Source organism: Kogia breviceps, chromosome 18 (genome assembly GCF_026419965.1).
Source record: "Kogia breviceps isolate mKogBre1 chromosome 18, mKogBre1 haplotype 1, whole genome shotgun sequence".
In the NCBI taxonomy this organism is placed as follows: domain Eukaryota; kingdom Metazoa; phylum Chordata; class Mammalia; order Artiodactyla; family Physeteridae; genus Kogia; species Kogia breviceps.
The window spans coordinates 2,937,542-2,961,886 of record NC_081327.1 but is presented as its reverse complement, the minus strand read 5'-3'; the positions used below and the strand labels follow the sequence as shown (position 1 = coordinate 2,961,886).

The following is a 24,345-nucleotide window of genomic DNA, read 5'->3' as shown; positions in this document are numbered from 1 at the left end:
ATGCCTTTTCCAGTCTGTCTCTGAAGCCCCCCTTCCGTCTGGCTCCTCCTTCCCCGAGGGTGACATTAAATGTTGGCAGCAGGGGTGCTGGACTGGGGGGCAGGGGAGGCAGTGAGCTCAAGACAGACCCGCTCCCTGCCAGCCCTCTGACTCACGCTCCCCATTACCGAAGTTTTTCCGCCTCACAGCTGCTTAGTGCAGAGAGAGAGAGAGAGAGAGAGAGAGAGAGAGAGGGAGAGTGTGTGTGTGTGTGTGTGTGTGTGGTCACCCTCCCCCACCCAGGCCTTGACCCTTGGTCCCCCAACCCCTGACCCCAGTTTCCTCGGGAGACACACCACGGCTCCCTCAGACAGGAGGCTGGGGACTCTTGTGCGCAGATCCACCGGGGTGGGGGACGGAGAGAGGAGTTTCTCCGTCTCTTTTCCCAATCCAGGAAGTTCTTCCTGGTGTCTGGCTGCAAGCCCTCCTGCTGCACCGGGAGCCCCAGCTGTGCCAGGTCCCCAGCCCTGGCATCTGATGTGAATCCACCCTTGATGCCCTCTGGTCCCAGCACACTTCCCTGGCTGGACAAGAGAGGAGGCAGATGGGCGGGCACCCCACCCGTGCACCCCTGTCCCCCAACGCGCGCCCCTGCCTGGATGCTTCACTGCAGGCTGCCGCCCCCAGGCCGGCTCCCAAGTGGGTGTCTGCAGTTGGACGCCCTCCCTCCTGCCTGCTACCGCCCTCCTCCCCAGGCCTCAGCCGCCGGCCGGCCCCCTCCCCGCCCCTCCTCCTGTCCCCTGCAGCCTCCTCGGCAGCCTCTCTTCCTCCTGGCAGAGCGTCCAGCCCCGGCCTGCTCCTCCCAGGGTCCCGGGCGCCTCTGGCGGGAGCTTCCCTCCCTCCCTCCCTCCCTCCCTCCTGTAACCGCTAGCTCCTCCCCTCTCCTGCTCCTCTCCCCGTTCACCCCATCCCTGCCCCGACTCTGCAAACATGAGGGTCTTGGCCTGCCTCCTCGGTGAGTGACCCTTCTCCTCGGGGACTCAGGGGCCTGGGCCCCACCCTCTGACCCCTGAGCTCACCCACTGGAGAGCCTCAGACTTCCAGGGCCTCGTCCCTGTTGCTTGGGGGATACAGGACATCTGGCCCTCCCTTGCCTGATCCCCCAGGGACCCAGCCTCTGGCACCCCCGTCCTACCCTCTTAGGAGCCCCAGAGACCTACCTCCTACTCCCCTCCCCCCGCCCCACCAGCCCTGATCCCGTGGGGGGGTCACCCATCATTTGACCTTTAGTCAGGCCACAGGCCACTGGCCTCGGCGCCTGCCCTGACCTGAGGCATCTGGGGCCCCGCCCACCTCAAGGACCTGAACCTCGCCAGGCCCTCGACCCAGAGTCCTGCTTCCCGGCGGCGGGGTTTCTGGTCCAGAGGCCTGAGGCCTCACTCTGTCCACCCCTCCAACCTCCCTTCCAGTGGCTCTGATGGGGACCCAGGCTGTTGGTAAGTGGCCCCAAACACGTCTTCCCTCTGGCCTCGCTCGGCTGCAGGCCCACCCCGTGCCCAGCCTCACCTCCAATGGGACCCGCCTTGGTCGCCCCCACCCGCCTAGGACCTCGGGCTCCACGTCCCCCAGGACCGTCTGGGTGACGGCCTCCTGCTCCCTATGGGGCACCACTGCTCCCCTGAGAACCCAGGAGTCCGGCTGCCCGTTAGCAGCCAGGACGCTGGCCTCCCGGTGATGCCCTGCAGGACAGCCCCCAGCCCGCACCCTCCCCCTGGCCCCAGGGTCTCCAGGACATCACAGCCTTTCCTCTGTCCTCCCCAGAGCGTCTGCGTCTGGCCGACGGCCCCCACGGGTGCGCGGGCCGCCTGGAGGTGTGGCACGGCGGGCGCTGGGGCACCGTGTGCGACGACGGCTGGGACCTGCGGGACGCCGCCGTGGCCTGCCGCGAGCTGGGCTGCGGGGGCGCGCTGGCCGCCCCTGGAGGCGCCTTCTTCGGGGAGGGCGCGGGGCCGGTGTGGCTGAGCGAGCTGGCCTGCCGGGGCGGTGAGCAACAGCTGGGCCTCTGCCCCCACCGCGGCTGGAAGGCCCACATCTGCTCCCACGAGGAGGACGCAGGCGTCGTCTGTGCAGGTAAGGGGCCCTCGACCCCCTCCAAGGGACATTGCTTCAGAGACGACCCAGGGACCCAAGTCCTCAGCCCAGCAACTCTGAGAATCCAGAAGTCCAGACACCCCACCCCTGACACCCGCTGCAAAGCCAGGACTTACCACTACCTTGGAGGGCCCAGCCCTGCCTCACTCAGGGCCGGCCCTCTTTATAGCATCTGGGGATTGCATGGCGGGGATATTGAATAATATCTTCCAAACTGAGAGGGAGCTTTGAGACCAATAAATAAAGCAATAAAGCACAACTATGAAGTTTACTGTGGGGAGCTCATACAGGCAGGATGGATCTGGTGGGCAGTGATCCATTTATTTGCAGCTGTGCTGCACACCACCGCAAAGGGTGCAGGAGGATTTAAAGGGGCCAACGCTAGAGATGGAATCTGAGTACCAAGGGAGAAGCATGTTTTCCTTCCCCCGGGGGGTCTTATGACCATTATTCCTCATGGACCATTAATCCTCTATGTCAGCAAAAGGCATCCTTCCTGTTTTCGTTTCAGACCAAGGCAAGGGTAAAAGCTGATAGGGAACCACACAAAAAAAAAAGTCGATAGGAGACCTCTCTGGCTTGGGCGTGTTCCTCGTGAGTGGGCTAAAGCTCAGCCATGCAAAGAGGGGAGGGGGTCGGGCCGCGGGCCTGAGACGGGCTGACAGAGCAGAGCCAGTGCGGCCCGGCCACACGCTGCTCTCCCGAAGGTCAGCGCGTGTTGGACTCCAGGGATTGGGACGAGTCACCTTCAGTCCTGGACGGGGAGCCCTGGCCGGGGCTGTCTGGGGAGCCGAGCCCCGGCTCTGAGGAGGCCCTGGTGATGCCTGGTGAGCCCCCCCACACGTGCCCTGTCTCCAGCTTCGGCTGTGAGGGAGAAGGAACAGGGGCCCGTCTCCTCCACAACCCCGAGGGCCCCCGCCAAGGCCCCCTGAGACCCCTGGGGACTCTCGGGACTGACCTGCGGAGGTGCAGCTGCCGATCTCCCTCCCTGCTGTCTCCTCACCCAGCCCCCCGCCCGGCCGGGACCCCCCAGAGCAGCTCCCGGAAGAAGAGCCCCCGGCCGTCCAAGCCTGCCAAGTCCACTAGGGCCCCTTTGCTGACTGTGGGAGCCCCCCGCCAGGGTAAGTCCGCGCAGGCCTCCTCTCTGCAACAGATCTGGATGGGGTGAGGTCCTAGGCCCCGCTGGGCCAAACTGGGACCCCCCCCAGGTATGGGGGGGCACTGCATCCCCCGGGATTCACAGTCAGGCCCAGGCTCCCAACCCGGTCAAGAGACCCGGGTGACCACCCCCGTGACCCAGGCCCTTGGCCTGCTCGGATCCTGGCTCTCCCCTTCACAGCCGGCTGGCAGGCCCATCTCAGGCCACTGACCCCCCCCCCACCACCGTGGCTTCCATCCGCGTATCCCCAGCTGCCTCCACGAGGCCCCTGACTGCCCCTCTCCCCGCCCGCCCGCCAGAACGGCTGCGCCTCGTCTCCGGCCCCCACGGGTGCGCTGGCCGCCTGGAGGTGTGGCACGGCGGGCGCTGGGGCACCGTGTGCGACGACGGCTGGGACCTGCGGGACGCCGCCGTGGCCTGCCGCGAGCTGGGCTGCGGGAGCGCGCTGGCCGCCCCCGGCGGGGCCCGGTTCGGCCCGGGCACGGGGCCCGTGTGGATGGACGACGTGGGGTGCGGAGGCGGGGAGCAGGCCCTGCGGGACTGTCCCCGAAGCCCCTGGGGCCGGAGCAACTGTGACCACAGCGAGGACGCAGGACTGGTCTGCACCGGTACGTGCCCGCCTCCCCAGGCCCCTCCCCCAGGGCCCCGCCCCCTCATCCCCTCCCCTCCCTCCCTCCTCCTCCCCCTCCCCCTCCCTCCTCCTCCCCCTCCCCCTCCCTCCTCCTCCCCCCTCCCTCCCTCCCCTCCCCCAGGGCCCCGCCCCCTCATCCCCTTCCCTCCCCCTCCCCTCCCCCTCCCTCCCCCCTCCCCTCCCCCTTCCCCTCCCCCCTCCCCCTTCCTCCCTCCCCCTCCCCCTTCCTCCCTCCCCCTCCCTCCCTTCCTTACTCCCTTCCTCCTTTTCTTCTCTCTCTCCCTCCTTCCTTCTTTTCACACTTACTTATTAAGCCCTGTCCACACCCACACCCGGCACAGACCCAGTTCTCGCTCTCCTGAGTTTTAGGACGCAGCGGGCACAGGGCGGGGGGGGGGGGCACAGGTGTGGGGTGGGAAGGTTTAAGGGCTGCACGCGGCTAGAGGAGCCTGCGCGCCTACCCGCACTGGGGGCAGGAAATGTTTCAGTCGGTGGACGGGAAAGGGGAGAGGGAGCTACGGAGGAGCTGCGAGCCGGCGCGGGGCCTCACCCCCACCTGCCTGGCCTCCTGGGTGGATGTCCTCGGCCCACCCTTCATGGATGCAGGGCAGAGGCTCAGAGATATAAAGCACATGACCCAGAACTTGACTGCCGGGTCCGTCCCGCTGCACAGCTGGATCTGGGTATCTAGCGTGTAGGGTGTGGTGGGGAGGAGACCAAGGGGACACAGGTCGGGGCACAGATTGGTGGACCAGAGGCAGTGACGGTGGCGCCTCCGCGGGAAGCACGTGGGGGCAGAAATGGGGCCTCTGAAGCCCAGCTCCCAGGAGGTGAGTTGAGTCTCCAGCGGGAGAAGAAGTGAACCCCACCGAGGGCCCGGGAGCTTGCCGTGCCACCAACATCTCTGCTCCTCAGGGAAGCCCCGTGAGGGAGCTCGGCACTCACAGCCGGTGACGCAGGCAGGAGTAGCTCACCCTCTCTGGTCGGTCCTTTTCTCTAGACACCGACTGCAGGCTAGAGACATGGACTCCACACTACCCAGAGGTGACCCAACTCTCACCCCACAAAGACCCAACAGAAATGTACCCCCAAACCAACAAGAGGTCACCATCTGGACTAGTGGTTCTCAACCCCGCTCCCCGGCTGACATGGAGACATTTCTGGTTGTCATGACTGGGTGGGGCGCCGGGGGTGCTGCCGGCGTCTGGGGGGGCGGCCAGGGGTGCTGCTGGACATCCTACCGTGCACAGGACGGCCCCTCGCAGCAGAGGATGACCTGACCCCCGTGTCAGGGGCGCTAGGGCTGAGAAGCCCTGCTTTACAGGCTGGAGAAGGCAGCTGGAGCGCGGACCTGCTTGGGGAGGTGGGTGGAGGGCATCCGGGCTGGCGTCCCCAGGGCTCGCCCCTGGGGAGGCAGGGACATAGGGGGCAGCGGACAGACCAGAGTTGGACTCTTGGAGAGCGACTTCTCAGCTCAGTCTTTTCCTCGCTTGCAAACTGAAGATGGAATGGCCGCTCTCCGGCCCCATCTTGGGCGGGAAGCAGGACACCACCCATAGCCTGTACCTGCTCACCCGTGCAAGTCACCCGGGCGCGTGGCCTGTTCCCGCACATCCGTCCTCGTCACCTGCGTGCGTGGCCTAAAGCTGCTCCTCCGCCACAGTTTCCCGTCTCTCTGTTCTCCTCCCTCTCCCCACGTCCAGGCCCGGCCCCCAGGCTGCGTCTGGCCGACGGCCCCCACGGGTGCGCGGGCCGCCTGGAGGTGTGGCACGGCGGGCGCTGGGGGTCCGTGTGCGACGACGCCTGGGACCTGCGGGACGCCGCCGTGGCCTGCCGCGAGCTGGGCTGCGGGGGCGCGCTGGCCGCCCCTGGAGGCGCCTTCTTCGGGGAGGGGACCGGACCCATCCTCCTGGACGATCTCCGCTGCCGGGGCAACGAGACGGCCTTGCGCTTCTGCCCGGCGCGGCCCTGGCGCCAGCACGACTGCCACCACCGGGAGGACGCCGGGGCCGTGTGTGACGGTTAGGGGCCCCGGGGAGGGGCCGGGGAGGGGCCTCGTGTGTTTCCCTGAGGTGTACCCCGCCGTCCAGACCGCCCACGCGTGCCTCGTCTTGCTCGTCGTGAGACCTCGTTGTGCGTCAGGGGTCCTGGGACGGCAGGCGTGGGGGACCGCGTGCACGTGCAGCGCCGCAGTGGCTGCTGGTCACCTCCTCCCTCTCACGCCCCAGGCATGCCTCTGGGCTATGTCCCTCCCACGGCCCCCGCGGTGGGCAGCGCCAGCTCCAGACCCAGGGAGGCCGCGTCCAGGCCCCCACGCCCCCCGGCGAGCCAGGCCCCGTGGAGAGCAGGCCTTTCACCTCCGCCCGCTTCCCCGACTGGCCCTCAGGAGCCTGGACCGGAAGCTGGTGAGTCCCTCCTGCTCCCCGTGTCCCCAAATGTGGGGCTCGGCTGCTGCTGCTTTGCTTTTTTTTTTGGTTAAGATCCTTTTCCCCGTGTAGGCCATTGCAGAGTAGTGAGTAGAGTTCCTTGTGCTTAGACAGTAGGTCCTTATTAGTTCCCTCTTTTATATATAGTAGCGTGTATGTGTCAATTCCAGTCTCCCGATGTATCCCTCCTTCCCCTTATCCCCTGATAACCGTTATCGAAAGAACTGGTCGGTGATGCTGTTTTAAAATACAGGCTTTAGGGACGTCCCTGGCGGTCCAGCGGTTAAGACTCCTCCGTGCTTCCACTGCAGGGGGTGCGGGCCGACCCCTGGTCGGGGAACTAAGATCCCGCATGCCCGTGCGGTGCGGCCGACAGGAGAGACCACTGTCGTTGCAGAGATAGTTGGTTTCTCACCGTTCCCAAGGGGACGGGGCACAGCCCGCACACGATGCAGGGCCTCACGGGAAGCAGCAGGGCCCAGCAGGAGGCAGGGGGTGAGGGGCGACGGTGGGCAAAGCCTGGAGTGTGGCTTCACGGGGAGGAGTGGACAAGGCAGGGCGAGAGGACTCCGGATGGGCTGGTTTCCATCATTTCGGCGGGTTCTGGAGCGTAGGCGCTGCCCCTGGTTGCTGCGTACGTGCCCTGGGGAGACGGGGCAGGTGGGTGCTGGCCGGGGAGTGCGAGCCTGACACGAGGTGCTGGGTGAGGGCTCTGGGTGGGTTGGTCTCACAGGAAGGGCACACTCCAGTGGTTTCCTGTCTCTGGGAATCAGCCATCCCTCCAGCATCAGCAAGGCCCCAAGATGTCAAAGCATCAGGTACCGCAAATGAAAAGCCACGATCAATACAGCCTCAAGGTCGCCAAAGGCTGAAAAAGTGGGAACCTGATCACTATTAACTGAGGCCTGCTTCCCCTTTTTCTGAATAACAATAATAATAACGATAACAACTGCCGCAGACTCAGCTCTCACGGGCGCACGTGACCGGCGCTGTTCCAAGCCCTTCCATCGGGTAAAACTAGCAGCCACTGGCCGGGTAGGCGCCGTCTGGTTTCCACGTTACAAATGAGGCTGCGTGGCTGAAAAGTCGGAAAGCCAGGACTCACAGGAAGGCAGTTTGTTCCAGAGCCCACTTTCTTTATTTTTTTTAAAAGTCATGGTAAAACACACACAACATAAAATCGACCATTTTAACAATTTTCTGTTTTTCTGGCTGTGCCGCACGGCATGCGGACCTTACTTCCCCGACCAGGGATCAAATCTGCGCCCCCTGCGGTGGAAGCGCGGAGTCCTAACTATCGGACTGCCAGGGAAGCCCCATTCTGACCATTTTAAAGCATATGGTTTAGTCGCAAAAAATGTCGTGCAGCCATCACCGCCACCATCTCCAGAACTTTTTCATCATCCCAAACGGTTACCCCGGACCCATTAAACTCTCCCTACCCTGCCCCGCATCTCCCCAGCCCCTGGCACACACACACCATTTGATTTTCTGTCTCTGAATTTGCCAGCCAGGCACTGTGTGTAAATGGAATCGCATCGTATTTGACCTTTTGCGTCCGGCTTATTTCACAGAGCGTGGCGTTCTCCGGGTTCCTGCATATCGTGGCGTGTGTCGGGATTTCTTGCTTTGTTAACGGCTGAATCGTATTCCACCGTATGGAGGGACATTTTGCTTATCCACTTGTCCATTGATGGACACATTTCCACGTTATTGCTGTCGTGAATAATGCTGCTGTGAATGTTTGCATACAGCTATCTGACTGAATGCCATTTTCACCTTACTTTGGGTATATCCCTAGGAGTGGGATTTCTGGCTCACATGGCAATTCTGAGTTGAGCTTTCCAAGGAGCCACCCTTTATCCCTGACTTTTTTTTTTGGCGTGCCGCGAGGCTTGTGGGATCTTAGTTCCCCAACCAGGGATCGAACCCGGGCCTCAGCAGTGAAAGCACGGAGTCCTAACCACCGGACCGCCAGGGAACTCCCTATCCCTGACTCTCTATTCCTGTGCCTGATGCAGACGATGGCACAGCACAGGCCTGGATAAACGCTTGCCGCTGGCAAGGAAGGGTGGATGAATGGAAGGAAGTTGGAGAGAAGGTGGAGGAAGGTCTGACTCGGATTCTTTGGGTCTCTCCCACCCCAGGGTCCCCCCTGCTGCGCCTGGTGGCCGGGCCCAGCAGGTGCTCAGGCCGCCTGGAGGTGTGGCACGGCGGGCGCTGGGGCACCGTGTGTGACGACACCTGGGACCTGCGGGACTCGGCTGTGGTCTGCCGCGAGCTGGGCTGCGGTGGACCCCGGCAGCCGGACCCTGCTGCCGGCCGCTTCGGCTGGGGCGCCGGCCCCATCTGGCTGGACGACGTGAGCTGTGTGGGCACCGAGGCGTCCCTGGCTGACTGCCCTGCCGCTCCCTGGGGGAAGCACAACTGTGCCCACAACGAGGACGTTGGAGTTACCTGCACCGGTAAGGAGGCGCCGGCCATTCGCTGGCTCCCGGAGGGCTTCCTGGAGGAGGGGGCGGCGTTCACACCTCACGCTGCGTCCAGATTGGTGGATGTTATGCCCATTTTACCGATGAAGACGCTGAGGCACAGAGAGGTTGCCCAGCAACTAAGCGGCACAGCTGGGATTCTTCCCCCTCTTCTTCCCGCCAAGAATCACGGAAGTCTCCCACCTAGAGGGAAGCCAAAAAGGAAGAGGAAAGGAAGCAGGCATGGGGCATCGGGAGATGGCAAGAAGCCCGTGTGACGGGAGGGCCAGTTGAAGTAGACTCAGGCTTGGCCCGTGTTCGTTCATTTGCCGTTATTTAACCAGCGCCAGACGCTGAGCTAGGTATTGGGTCCTCAGAATGCAACGAACGCGAGCCTGGCCTTTGAGAGGCTTACGGTTCACTGTGAGAAGGAGGCGCCCCAACAAATCGCTGCAAACCCGTGTGACACATTATCATTTGGGAGGTGCCCAAGACCACCCTCGGGTTCCATAGTTTTCTGGAAGGATTCACAGCAATCAGAAAAGCTGTCTCGCGGCCCAGTGGTTAAGACTTCGCCTTCCAATGCAGAGGGTGCGGGTTCAATCCCTGGTTGTGGAGCTAAGATCCCACCTGCCTCGCAGCCAAAAAACCAAAACATAAAACAGAAGCAATGTTGTAACAAATCCAATAAAGACTTTAAAAATGGTCCATATCAGGACTTCCCTGGTGGCACAGTGGTTAGGAATCCGCCTGCCAATGCAGGGGACACGGGTTCAATCCCTGGTCCGGGAAGATCCCACATGCTGTGGAGCAGCTAAGCCCGCGCTCCAGAGCTACTGAGCCCTCGAGCCACAACTACTGAAGCCCGCACGCCTACAGCCCGTGCTCCGCCAGAAGAGAAGCCACCGCAATGAGAAGCCCGCGCATCTCAACGAAGAGTAGCCCCCGCTCGCCGCAACTAGAGAAAGCCCGCGCGCAGCAACGAAGACCCGACGCAGCCCCAAATTTAAAAAGTCAGTTGAGGGAAGAGGCATGGGGTCCAGGAGAGACCCTTGTGGAGCTTCCTCCCTTAATTCTCCCAGCAACGCCGCATAACAACGCATGTGAAGTATTGCCAACCGGGGACGATCTCCCAGCCTTGGCGTCAAAGTGTTTATAGGAGCTCAGTCATGAGATGTGGCTGGTGGCCCAGTGGCGGCCCTTAAGTCACAGTGTTAGCAGAGATGATCTGGTGGCTCTGGCCCCACAGGGAAACAACACACTCTTACCAGGCAGGACGTTGAAAGGGCTTGGAGCTTCCCCGCCGGCAGCCAGGGGCAAAGGGCCCAACCTTTCTTTGGACAGGATTAACCCTTGTCCTGCATCAGTAACCCTTGGCTTCGCCCATGGCGTCTGCCGCCTTCCCTGTGCTGATTAGCAAGCTGTAAGGTGGGCCGCGGCAGCCGGGAGGATGAAGTCAACCCTTCCGCCTGACGCTAAGGCACTTTCCCCCTTCCCTCCCCTCCTGAGGGCCACAGGAGGCACAGAAGGGTTTTGAGCTGGGCGTTGACCTGGTAGCAGCCTGGTGGGCCGGTGAGAGCTGGGCACGGGGTGCGGGGGAAGAGGAGTCAGAGGGTGCGGGGAGCCAGGCAGTGTCTGGGCACATGGAGAGGATGGGTCGGTGTGAGGGGGTGAAGGGGGGCAGTCACGCCGTGACTGTAAGTGCCCAGAGGTGGGATGGTGCTGGGCGTGGCTGGCCGCCAGATGCCCCGGGGCTGGCACAGGGCCTGGCTCCTACGAGATGCTTTGGAGACTTCTATGATGTGGATGAATGCATGGGAACTCGGTGGTTGTCCGTAGGGGGAGATGAGAGAGAAGGAGGGGCCTGGTCGGACAATCACGGTGTCTGCTGTCTCCTCTGTCCTCCCCTCCTGTCTGCCAGGGACCCCCGGCCTGGACTCCGTCTCAGACCCCTTCAGCTGGAGCTGGATCCCTGGCCTGGGTAGAGACCCGGATGCCTGGCTCCCGGGGGAGCTGGCCACCAAGCCCTCTGCCAGGCGGACCCCCAGCGTTCCTGAGAAATCCACCACCAAGGCCCCAGGGAAGACACCCAAAAGCACGAAGAAGTGGGTGACCAAAAACGCCAAGAGACCGACCACTCAGCCCCCCGTGGTACCAACCACTAAGCACTCCAGGGCCACGGGCACCCAGCGTCCCCCAGAACTGACCTCACTGACCACCACCACTCCGACCGCTGAGGCCTCCCGAAGACCGACCTCCGAGTTGACCACCAGGCCGACCACAGAGGCCCCTCACGGGCTGACCTCACACAGCACCGAAAGGCGGACCCCCCGGGCGCGGACCTCTAAGACCCTGGCCACCCCGACCACCCAGGGCCCCCGAGGACTGACCTCTGAGGCCACCACGGAGCCATCGGCCGAGATCCCGGGAGTAGGTACCGCAGAGTCCTCCAAAGAGCCAGCCCCCTCCCCCACTGGGGCATCAGGTGAGAGGAGGGAACGTGGAGGGTGAGGCTGACCCCGGCTGACCCCGGCTGACCCCTGCTGACCCCTCCCGATCTGGGCTGTCTGCCAGCAGGCCTGTTCCGGGTTCGTCTGGCCGACGGGCCCAACCGGTGCGCCGGGCGGCTGGAGGTGTGGCACGCCGGGCGCTGGGGGACCGTGTGTGACGACGGCTGGGACCTGCGGGACGGCATGGTGGCCTGCCGCGAGCTGGGCTGCGGGGGGGTTCGGCCCCGAGTGGGCAAAACCCACTACGGCCCTGGCGCCGGGCCCATCTGGCTGGATGACGTGGGCTGCAAGGGCAGTGAGGCCTCGCTGAGCGACTGCCCCGCGCCGGCGCGGGGGCAGCACAACTGCGACCACGAGGAGGACGTGGGGCTCACCTGCACCGGTACGGTGGGGGGCGGGGGGCCGGCGGCCCGGGAGTCAGGGGGGCGGGGGGGTGGGGGCCCGGAGCCACGCCAGGAGATTCGGGAAGGCGACTTCGGAGCGACCGCAAGGACCTCTGAGATGGGTCACGGCTCTCCGCTTCCCCGATCTCTCCCAAGGCTATGCAGACGAGGAAGACTACCCCGCCTGGACCTGGGACCCCACCTCGGGAGAGGACCTGGCCAAGGGGACCACCGCTGCAGCGGCGCCCGCACACACTCCCTCCGGGGGCACCGCGGGGAGCCCAGGGGCCCCCTCCCCAGCGACGAGGCGCCTTCCAAGCGCAGGTGAGGGGCATGGCCGGGGTGGGGAGGGGGCCTCCATAAACCTCCGAGCACCTCCCTGCCGGGCTTCCGGAAAGATCCTCCTAAATGAGCTGGCCTGGGTCTCAGAGACCCCAGACAGGTTCTCCTCGGCTCCAGAGACCCTAAGAACATTCCCTTCTTGGACTCGGCAGTAGCACTGTCCTCCAGGGCCTAAAGGAGACCCCACCCCCACCCCCTGCGGTGTGATTCGCGGAGAATCCGACCAGGCTCAGCAAAGCCCCGGCCCGCAGCCCTCCTGCAAACCAACTGGGGCCTTGGGAGCCCGTGCCCCTCGATCCAGAGCCTCGACGGAAGTCCCCCCAGACCTCACAGCCGAGGCCCACCCCGTCGCGTTGTCTGCCCACCCTAGCCCCTCAAACCTGTTCTCCCAGCCCGCTCTGGTCAGGGGCGGGGTGGGGACAGCCAGGTCGAGGGTTCTGTCCTCAGCCTGACCCCTTTCCTCTGGCCAGTGGAAGCAGCCTCCAGCTCCTCAGCTCTGTCCCCCTCTGCCCCTCCGTCTCTGTCTCGCTGTCGCCCGCTTCCCTCCCATCTCTGCTCCCAAGGGCCTTGACCTTGGCCTTGACCTTGACCCCCGAGGCCTTGACCCCCCTCAGATGTTGCCCATTTCTCTGCCTTCCTCTGTGTGTGTGTGTGTGTGTGTGTGTGTGTGTGTGTGTGTGAGATCTCTGTCCCATCCGTGCTCAGGGTCTCTCTTGATCACCCTCTGCGCCTCTTTCTCACATTCTCTCTCTTTTTTTGGCCTCGCCCCGTGTGGCACACACGCAACCTTAGTTCCCTGACCAGGGATGAACCCGCGCCCCCTGCGGTGGAAGCACAGAGTCTTAACCACCGGACCCGCCAGGGAAGTCCCAGAGGAATTTATTTTACGTTTTAATTTTATTTTTAATTTTTTTATTTATTTATTTTTCCCTCTCTTCCCTTTCAATTTCTCACCCTCCTCATCTCAAACACTACTTTTCCACCGCCTATTTCTTTCTCATCACCTTTCTAATTTTTTTTTTCTTTCCCTATCAAGTTCATACTCCCATCATTTCTATTTCTCTCTTTATTTCCCCACAGTCATCTTCTCTTTATCCTTTCCCCTCTGCGTCTGGCTCTTTTCTCTTTCATTTTCCATTTCTCACACCCCAACCCCCAACCCGTATCTGTTTCTCACTGTACTTCATGGCCAGTTTCTCTTCATCTCTTCTCCTGTGTCCTCCTCTTTTTATTTATATTTTCCGTTTCTCACGCTCATCGTCTCTGTTTCTCACTCTATTTTTCACGGTCGGTTTATCTTTTCAGCTCCGTGTCTCTTTTCTTTCTCTTTCTCTGCCCCTCCTCGTCTCTATGCCTCGTGTCAGCCTCTCTCACCATCCTTCTCATTTTTTCTCCAAGTCCACACCCCGTCACCCCTGTTTCTCCCTGTTTTTTTTTTTTTTTTTGTGGTACGCGGGCCTCTCACCGTTGTGGCCTCTCCCGCTGCGGAGCACAGGCTCCGGACGCACAGGCCCAGCGGCCACGGCTCACGGGCCCAGCCGCTCCGCGGCACGTGGGATCTTCCCGGACCGGGGCACGAACCCGTGTCCCCTGCATTGGCAGGCGGACTCTCAACCACTGCGCCACCAGGGAAGACCCTCCCTGTTTTTCACGGCCAGTTTCTCTTTCTTTCCCCTCTGAGCCTTCCTTTCTCTTTCACTCTCACCGCCGCGCCCTCCGCTCCGTTTCCCACTCAACCTCCCCCCCCACCCAGGGTCGGTTCTGCCCTCGGCTTTTTCTCCGTCTCCTCATCCTTCTCGCTGACTCTCCACCCTACTATTTCCCGCGTGGCGGCTTCTTCCCCCGGCCCTCCCGACCCCATCCCCCCGCGACGGCCGCTCTCTCCCCCCAGGGGTCGCCACTTCTTCTCCCTCTCCGCAGGACCCCGCCCCTCGCGCCTTTTCCCGCCTTTTTCACACGCTCAACATGCATGCGCGCTCCTAGGGCCTCTGCGGGAGGGGCGGGGCCTCGGATGGAGGGGCGGGCAGGGCAGACTTTACCGCCCCGCGCCGTGTGACGTCACAGGCGCGGTGCGCCTCCTGATTGGCCGGCTGGCCCACGCCGCGGCAATAAAAGCGGGTGAAGAAGGCGGTGATCCCAGAGTGGCGTCTGCCACGGTCGGGTCTCGTGCTGGCGGGGAGGGGAGGGGGGGCGCGGAGCGGAGCAGGCGTTGGGAGTACGGAGATCTGGGGTGCGGGGGGGCACCCGAGCTGTGAGGTAGAGCTCAGTTTTCAGAGGTGATGCTCCTGGGTGCAGTGTGGCCAGAATTTCTGAGCCTTTGTTCTCTGCAGCCCGGCGCCACCTCCCTTATCCCGTAGCGCCCCCTCGTGGGGGAGAGGTCAGATGCTGGGCGCGAGGCTCAAATAAATACAGAACTAGGAATTGCGCGATGGAAATCTCAGGAGTCACGTGTACAACCTTAGTAATGGGAAGACCTGGAGGGAGGTGCGGGGTGGCGTGGGGAGAGGGGAAACGACAGACGGGAATTCCTATCCTCGTTAGCAAGGTGGCCTTGAAAAAAATGACTGCTTCTTTGAACCTCAGTTTCTTCCTCCGGAAAAAACGAAAACCGGAGCCCCAAGGTCCCTGGAAAGAGTCAAGGAGAGCTCACTGTGCCAGGCACGCGTGATTCCAACTGGGTGACATAGGTCCTGGTGTTGCCCCTGTGTTTCAGGTGGGGGAAAAATGAGGCTCAGAGAAATTAAACTTTAACTCAGGAGCCATTATTGAGATCCGTTTTAAACGATTTCGCGCACAGTTTGCTCGTTGGATTGGAAAAGATTCTGGAATAACTGAAGTCATTGCAAGAGTGAATTCTGTAGTACAGCTCGCTGGGTTACAGCTGTGGCTGCGCTGGGATTAGAACAACGAGCTGGGTGACCTCAGGTCCCAATCCAATGAGCAAAATGTGTGTGAAATCATTTAAAATCGCAAAACATTGGTTGTTAAGAGTTATTTACCGTAAATGAGCAACAGCTGCAGGATCCCAGTGACGGAGTGATTATTTCTAGTTAGAGCAATTGGGAAAGACCTCGCAGAAGAGATGGTGTCATTTTCACCAGCAGACACCAGGAGGAGGGGGATTCTCAGAGGAGCAGAGGCTGGAGTTGAGAAAATTGCATTGCCTGTTTAGGGCGCGTCGTTTCTGCTAGACTTTTAGCTGTCTTGTAAACGTTTGGCTGTGTCAGTTTCTGTTGCCATAACACCGCCACACATTAGGGCCTTAGACAACACAAGTTTATTATTTTGCACGTCTGGAGGTCAGAAGTCCCACATGGGTATCACTGGCTAGAATCAAAATGTCAGCAGGGCTGTGTTCCTTCTGAGGCTCGAGGGGAGGATCGTTCCCCATGCCTTTTGTAGCTTCTAGAGGCCCCTCCATTCCTTAGCGCATTGCCCCTTCCTCCATTTTCAAAGCCAGCAATGTTGCATCGATGTCTCTGGTCCTTCTTTTGTCTTTACATCTTTGTCACTACGGCCGGGATAGATTCTCTCATTTTAAGGATTTGTGTGATTAGATTGGGTCCGCTTGGATTAACATAGGATAATCTCTTCATTTCAAGTTCTGGACCCATAATCATATCTGCAAAGTCCCTTTTGCCAGGAAAGGTAACATATTCACAGGTTCTGGGGATTAGGGCTTGGACATCTTTGGGGAGCATTATTCTGTCTACCACGGGATCTGTGTTGTAGAGACTTAGTAGAGACTTTTTACGTACTTGTTGAATGAATGGATGAATGAACCAGTGAGAGACTGCTGTGTAAGTCTAGAGAGAGTGTACAGGAGATGAAGCTGGAAGCTTATGAAGGTTGAATTCTCACTTTCCATTTCACTGAAGCAAAATTTCTTGAGGCTTCCTGGATGATGGAATTTGGAGGGGCAGACATTAATTCATGTCTGAAATGTTTTCTGTGTGGCAGGCATGAGTACTAACTCCTGGGAACAAAGCAGTGATGAGCACAGCAAGGGAGGGGGAAGGGAGGGCTAAGTGTTGTAATTTAAAATAGGATGATCAAGAGATGACTTACTAAGAAAGTGCCATTTAAGTGACAGCCTCAAGAAGGAGAGGGGGGAAGCCATGCAAATATCTGGTTGGAGAGCAGACAGCACGTGCAAAGGCCCTGAGGTGGGGGTGTGCTTAGCTGGTTCAAGAAACAGCAGCAAGGTCAGTGGGGTGGAAATGAAGTGGTTGATGGGGATCATGGCAGGAGGTGAGGTCTGTGGTCCATTGTAAAGACGTCTGCTGTGATGGGGAACCTGGAGGGAGCTAAAGGAGCCTTCCAGACAGAGGGAGCAGCATGTGCAAAGGCCCTGTGGTGGGACCTTGGGAGACCAGCAAGTATGCTGGCCTGGCGGGAGTGGAGTGAGCCAGGCAGGGGGAGAGTGATCGGGGATGAGGCCAGTGTCTGGGTTTTATTCTGTGTGCAGAAACCCTTGGCGTTTTAAGCACTTTAGGTTATGGAGGTCGTGATCACATGTGTATTTTCTTTCTTTTCTTTTGGGGGGGTGGGGGGGGCTCTCCTTGCGGCATGTGGGATCTTTGTTCTCCGACCAGGGATCAAACCCGTGCCCCCTGCAGTGGAAGCTCCAAGTCCTAACCACTGCACCGCCGGGGAAGTCCCCCACATGTGTATTTTCAAAGCAGTCGCTCAGGATGCCGCAGGGGGGTGGATGTAGGTGTAAGAGTGCATGCAGGGAGACCAGAAGGTCCATGCAGACGGGACGGCGGCCTCAACCAGGGTGGCAGTGGAGACTGCGAGAAGGGCAGGTGTTCAATCTACATTCCGGGGGTTGAGCTGGTGGGTTCGAGTGATGCGTTGGGTGCGAGGGTTGAGGAGAGAGAGGGAGGTAGGGGATGGGGACCCGCCTTTTACTGGACCAGGGAACACTGCGGGGTGGGCGCACAGGATCCAGAGTGGGAATATTAAGAGCTCCATTAGCGATGTGTTCGACACACCCAAGTGGAGACGTGAGATATGCAATCCTGGAGCTCCAAGGAGCGCCTGGGAGGAGGGAATTTGCAGCTGCGGGAATGGATGAGGCTGTGCAGATGGACGGCCATGTCTAATGGAATTTCCACACCCAGTGGGGAGGTGGGGTGACTCATGGGCTCGGGATATCGCTGTATGTCACGGCTGCGCAGAGGGGAGGACATCCAAGATTAAATGCCAGATTACATTTAGAGGTTGCGTGGTCATAAGAGCATCAATAATAGCTGATATTCGCTGAATAATCTCCGTGTGCCGGGCACCATCTAAGTGCCTCCCGTGGTTGTTCGTTTCTTTTGGCCGCGTCGTGTGGCATGTGGGATCTTAGTTCCCCGACCAGGGAGCGGACCCACGCCCCCTGCAGTGACAGTGCAGAGTCCTAACCACTGGACCACCAGGGAATTCCGCAAAGTGCATACCGTGGTTTAACTCACCTCCTCCACGTGGAACCTTCTGAGATGAGTACTATCCTTAGCCCCATTTTATAGGTAGGGAAATTGAGGTCCAGAGAGGTCAGGACAGCAAAGGGCAGAGCCTGGATTCAGACTGCAGAATTCACACTCATAACCACTCCAGCCACGGAGACTGGGAAGAAACCTATGATAGAATTAGCTCTGGAGAACCCAGGAAGCATAGAGCAGGGCGTAACCTCCTCCAGGGGAAGCAGAGAGTGGCCTTGGAATCAAATTCTAAATAAAAGCTCACCAGGGAAGGAGTGAGGTGAGACCCAGGAGATCTACCCCTAGAGGGAAGAGGTCCTCATTCAGAAGCACATAGACCTGCTGGGTCTGAAACCCAGGGCTGCTCCTTAGTTGTGTGACCTTAGGAAAATTCCTTGCCCTCTCTGGGCTCCAGTTTGGTCATCTGTAGCGAAACTGCAGCTTCTTCGCCCACCAGCTCCGCATGAGACTGCCAAAAAGTTAAAATGTCTCTCAGCAGAAAGGAGGAGAGATAAAGGTGGGCGGTGGGACAGCATCTAGAGAGACGCCTTCCATACGGCAGTCCCACAGTTAGGTGTTGAGCAAATCTCACTCGTGAAGGATCCACTGCAGCGAAACATGGGCCACAGCCGAGCCGCCCGTCCACAGGGGCACAGATAAAGCGGCAGTTGTGTGTTCATACGATAGAATATTACACAAGGTTAAAAAAAGAAGGAACTAGAGTTACGTGCATGTAACTGAAAGGACAGCTTATCACTTGCCAGCCCTGCGACCCCGTGGAGTAGGTGCCGTCACGATACCCGTCGCACGGGTGAGGAAAAAGAGTCGTGGAGAAGTGCAGTGACTTGCTCATCCAGCTAGGAAGGAACGCAGCCAGAAAGCAGGCTGTGAGAAGGTGTTTGCTGTATATATGTATACGTGCGGTCTTTCCAGTTGTAGGAAGCTAACACACGTGGAAACAATGCAGCGTTAGGGAGTCCCACCTGTATAGCTAAGGTGTAAAGGCATGCTTGGAAACTATTAACGAAAGGCTTCTCTGACAAAGGGAAGGGATGTGATTGGGCCTCGGAAGGGCTGTGACTCTGCAATGCTGCTTCCTTTGTTTCGATGTATAAAAAATCGAGGGCTTCCCTGGTGGCGCAGTGGTTGAGGGTCCACCTGCCGATGCGGGGGACGTGGGTTCGTGCCCCGGTCCGGGAGGATCCCACGTGCCGCGGAGCTGCTGGGCCCGTGAGCCGTGGCCGCTGCGCCTGCGCGTCCGGAGCCTGTGCTCCGCAACGGGAGAGGCCGCAGCGGTGAGAGGGCCGCGTACCGCCAAAAAAAAAAAAAAAAAAAAAAAAAAATCGAATCGATCACACACTAATGGATCATGAATGAGAATGTGGCCATATCTTAGAGCACATTTTGAGTACACACGGACCCAGGGAGTATGCCTGCACTTGGTGGGCTGACATTTTAACAGGAAGACAGCTTCAATTTGTGTTCTTGATGGAGTCCTCGTAAAACCCAGCATCTTGGAAAGAAATCTTCACAACACTGTTATTACTTCGCTCTCCCCATATCTCTCAAGGTGGTGAGGATGGTTATGAGCCTTCTTGGACGTGGGACACACCTTCAGGAGAGGTCCCGGCCAAGGGGACCCCCACCGCAGGCATACCTGGACCCCCTGGCACCGCTGGCACCGTCAGCAGCCCAGGCCATCCCTCTCCAGCTCCAAGGGTCCGTGGGGATACAGGTGAGGCATGTGGCTGGGGCGAGGGGCCCAGGGTGTTTGTGTGGTGGGATGGAGAGGTGGACTCCAGAGTTCCCTATGGTGACCCAACTCTCACCCTAGAAAGACCAGGCAGAAATATATCCTGAGACAAGGGGTTATTATCTATACCAGTGGTCTTCAACTGGGGGCAACTGGCACCATCCGAAGACGTTTTGGGTTGTCCTGACTGGGAGCTGGGAGGCTGCTGGTACCTGGTGGGTAGAGGCCAGGGATGTTGTTACACATCCTCCGGTGCACAAGGTATCCCCCACAGCAAAGAATCATCCAGCCCCAGATGTCAACAGTGCCAAGGGTGAGAAACCCTAACCTATACCATGTACGTCACTCTGACAAATAAGAAAACGATAGGAAATCCTATAAGAGAATGGGCAAAAGATACAAACAGGTGATTTGCAGAAGAGGAAGCCCAAATGCCCAGCGAGTATGTCTAGAAGTGCTCACATTCATCATGAATCAGAAAATTCAAATTAAAACAATGACGAGCATGGAAAAAAATTTGAAAGGTAGATAATACCAAGTGTAGGTGAGGGTGTGGGGAGACAGGCATCCCCACCGGCTGTAGCAGTTCGATAAACACAACCTAGTGGTGTTTAGTGAAATTAAATATGATTATACGTTATCACCCAGCAATCCTGCTCCTAGATCTATATTCCAGAGAAATGCTTGCACAGCCTTATAAGGGAATATGTGTGAGGATGTATTAGGGAATTGGAGTCAAGTTAAGTGTCCAGCAGTAGGGTAACAAAGAAGAGAAATGCAATGGTTACACATGAGGGGATTCTATGCAATAGCTAAAGCAGTGACGAGCTATATACACAGCAACATGCATAGGTATGAAACACATAATACTGAGGGGAAGGTCAAACAGACTGAGATTTCCAGCAGAATATTATTTGCAGAAATGAAAAGCACAAACACAAAAATACACATACACATATGTTAACATAAAGACATCTGTGCATTCTGTATTGTTTAAGGTCACACATATGTTTAAGGCCATACATGAAACACATTAGAGTGGAGGTACCTGTGGGAGAGGACGAGGGAATGGAGATTGGGGTTAAAGAGGAGAAAAAGTAAGATAAAACGAGCAGACATTGCAGGGACTATTAATGACAAGGTACAGTGGGGTATGAGTAGCTTAGCCCTCTGCTTGTGTATGAAAAATTAAAAATCAATACCACTCTAGTCTGAGTCCCTGTAGCATCGAACTAAACTGAGATTCTTGAAATAATAGCTAGGAGCAGTTAACATTCGTCAAGCCATACACCATGTGTCAGGCACTATTTTATGCACTTTATATGTATTACTCTTTAACATATTTATATGTGTGAATCCTCGTAGCAGCCGCATGAGCCCTACATGAATGATGTAAGTGCTATGATTGTTCCCATTTCAAAGATCAGAGAAAGTGAGGCACAGACATCAATGACTACGGCAGTATAAATAATCATGAGAATGCTTGGCATGTGTTAGGCATTGTGTAAGTGCTCTGCACACACGCAATATCTCTGAGCCCTCGTGATCACTCTACGAGGGAGGTATGTGGATCATCCGTGGTTTACAAATGGGGAAGAAACTGAGATGCAAGACAGTTAAGTAACTTGCCCATGATTACCCAGCTAGGAAGTAATGGAGCTGGGGTTTAAATCCAGGCAGCCTGGCTGGAGGCCAAGCCCTTTACTTACCTGCTCCTCCGACCCTGCAGGGGGACACGATGCACCTCAAAGACCCTGCAGAAAAGTGGAATTCTGTTGAGCTGTGCTGTTCAATATGGTAGCTACTGACACAGGTGGCTATTTAAATTTAAGTGAATCAAAAATTTGAAAAAGGAAGGACCTACTGTATAGCACATGGAAGTATACTCAATATTTTGTAATAATCTATAAGGGAAAAGAGTCTGAAACAGAATATGTATATATGTGTGTGTGTGTGTATATATATATATATATATGAATCACTGTGCTGTACACCTGAAACTAATACAACATTGTAAATCAACTCTACTTCAATTTAAAACATTTTTAAAAAGAAATCCATTCAAAGGTAAAAAAAAAAAAATTGAAAAAGGAAACATTCATTCCTTAGTTGAACTAGCTACATTTCAAGTGCTCAGAAGCCACGGGTGACGAGAGTGGCTACCATACTGGACAGCACAGAGCATCTCCATGACTGAGAAAGTGATACTTAATGGCCTAGACTCTGTATGTAAAGGACTTGGGTTCAGATCCTGTCCCTGCTACTTTCAAAGTGTGTGTGACCTCAGGCAAGTTACTTACCCTCTTGGCCTTATTTGTCTCACCTGTAAAAAGAGCTTAAAATTCGCGTTTACGTGGAAGCAGGGCCTGGAAGAGGGTAAAGCCTTCTCATTTTACTCGGGCCTAAAATCTGGGGGCATTCCAAACACTTAGTAATGAAAATAAATAAGATCTTAATACCATAGGTTAAAAAACAAATGAATGCAAAAACAATCCACGATGAACTCAATACAATTTTAACTAAAGTCAGGATCTGACCTACCTCACCAGGATCTGACAGAGCCAATTTTAGGGGGGATTCCAGTGAGGTAGGTCGGACCCTGTCTTGGATTAAAATTTTGACTTTTTGTTCATTGTAGATCTTTTGCATTAATTTTGATTGTTTAAAAATATGGCGTGAAGAGATTTGTCTTGATTACTGAGATTACCTTTCAGATTCCCCCTCACGCTATGCACCGTCTCCCACTCCCCTCCCCCTCTTTATCTCCCTTCAGCCCATCTCTGCCCTTCGGCCCCCTCTTGCATCCCAGGTACCCCTCCACATCACCCCTCCCCCCGCCCGCCTATCTCCGCATCTCCCAGCGGGGAGGACGCCAGGTGGCGCCTGGAGACATCGGAGGAGGCGTGGAGGTGGGGCACTAGGGCGGATGAAGTCTGCCGGCGACCCATGACGCCACGAAGCTTTCTGCCTTCCCATTGGTCGGCCCACCCCTGGAAGGCGGACCATGCCGCGGGGTGGGCGGAGCAGACTGACCTCCGCCGGCCGTCTTTCCTCCAACAGGTTCACTGAAGAAACCGTGGCCCGAGCGACGGCTGCGGCCCACAGCGGCCAGGACTGCGCCCCCCACCACTTCCCCAGCTCCCTCCGCCTCGCCGGGGTCCCCGGGGCCTGTCCTGACCTCTGACTCCGCGCCGCAGCTCATCCCCACAGCAGCTTCAACGCAGGAGGTGACCTCTGACCCTCCCGCCACTTTGCCGCCCAGCCCAGACCCGGCCTCCTGGATGAACTCTCACCGCACCTTGACAACCCCTGGCCTTACCTTGTCCACCCCTGATGCCACCGTGTTTCCAGCGCTGACCCCTGGGCTTTCACCCACTCCACCACCCACCATGCCCAAAGAACTGACCTCTGACCCCTCTGCACCGGCGGTGGTGACCGGCCTTTCCCCTACCTCAGAGCTGACCCCGGAGTCTGACATAATCCCAGGCTGGGACACATCTCCATACCCCAACACAACTCCAGAACCTTCTAGTTTCCCAGACCCTTCCACAAGCCCTCACCCCACTACCATCGCTCACTCCACCATGACCTCTCACCCTACCACGACCTCTCACCCCACTACCACCCCTTACCCCACCACGACCCCTCACTCCAAGACCTCTCACCCCACCACGACCTCTCACCCCACCACAACCCCTTATCCCACCATGACCTCTCACCCCACCGCCACCCCTTACCCCACCCCCACCCCTCACTCTACCTCAACCCCTCACCCCACCACAGCCCCTCCTCCCATCACCAGTGCTCAACCCATCACAACCCCTTACCCTGCCACGACCCCTCACCCCAGCACCATCCCTCAACCCACCGCAACCCCTTACCCCACCACAACCTCTCACCCCACCACGACCTCTCACCCCACCACGACCTCTCACCCCACCACAACCCCTTATCCCACCATGACCTCTCACCCCACTACCACCCTTAACCCCACCACGACCCCTCACTCCAAGACCTCTCACCCCACCACGACCCCTTATCCCACCATGACCTCTCATCCCACCACCACCCCCACCCGTCACTCTACCTCAACTCCTCACCCCACCACAGCGCCTCCTCCCATCACCAGCGCTCAACCCATCACAACCCCTTACCCTGCCACGACCCCTCACCCCACCACCACTGCTTACCCCACCATGACTCCTCACCCCACCTCAACCCCTGTGGTCACTGCCAAGTCCCTTCTAACTTCCTTGGGAACAGAACTTCCCTTTCCCTCTTCAGCACCAACAGTCAAGCCCAGCCCACACCCCCAGTTGACCCTCACGGGGGCCCCTCGCCCCTCCACATCCCAGATGTGGAGCCTCGAGTCCTCTCCAGCAGCAGCGTCCAGCCCCTGCAGGCCCTCTCCGGCCCCCAGCATAGACACACTGTCCGCTGGGAACCTCGAACCACCCACAAGCCGGAGCCCCAAAGGAACCTCGCCACCTACCCAGACTCCACACTCAGCCTCTGGCCCCACTGTGACCCCTGGCCTCCACCTGTCCCCTAGGGCCCCCCCCTTGGATCAACCTTCCCCTGACCGCCTCACCCGAGGGCCAACTCCTGGTCAGAGCCCAGGCCCCCTTGGCCCGTGTGAAGCCCCAGTGCCACCTGTGAGGGTCACGGCTTGTGATCCGCCTGCCCTGGTAGAGCTGGTGGCCGCCGTGAGGGATGTGGCTAGCCAGCTACAGAGGGTGACGCAGGCCCTGGAGCGGGACCGGCAGGAGCGCCAGGCCCTGGGACTGGGGCTGACCCAGCTGGTGGAGGCTGCCCAGGGTCTGGGGCAGCTGGGTGAGGTGGTAAAGAGACTGGCAGAGGTGGCCTGGCCCCCCAGCACACCTGCACCCACCACTACTGCCCCAGAGGAGGAAGAGAGGCCTCTGCGGGGAGACGTGTGACCTTATCTGGGGTCTGAGGGACTTAAGATGCTCCCGAACCGAAGGGGGAAAACCGAAGTATCTAATTAAAAACCAAATGTGAATGATGTTTCTGGGGGGCTAGAGGAGGTGGGATGGCAAGACTGATCTGTT

The 24,345-nt window shown here is 58.5% G+C and overlaps 1 protein-coding gene across 1 annotated transcript; it reads left to right on the top strand.

Moving 5' to 3' along the window:
• Nucleotides 1-70: 70 nt before the first annotated feature.
• SSC5D (scavenger receptor cysteine rich family member with 5 domains) lies at nucleotides 71-24,296 on the top strand. Its single transcript, XM_059044031.2, has 14 exons — nucleotides 71-994; nucleotides 1,449-1,475; nucleotides 1,801-2,109; nucleotides 2,838-2,957; nucleotides 3,138-3,251; nucleotides 3,589-3,897; nucleotides 5,624-5,941; nucleotides 6,149-6,325; nucleotides 8,494-8,811; nucleotides 10,739-11,302; nucleotides 11,395-11,709; nucleotides 11,867-12,034; nucleotides 19,091-19,255; nucleotides 22,334-24,296. Exons 1-14 carry the CDS (start codon nucleotides 970-972, stop codon nucleotides 24,211-24,213), a joined length of 4,809 nt encoding a protein of 1,602 aa, XP_058900014.1. The 5' UTR covers nucleotides 71-969; the 3' UTR covers nucleotides 24,214-24,296.
• The last annotated feature ends 49 nt before the right edge of the window (nucleotides 24,297-24,345 follow it).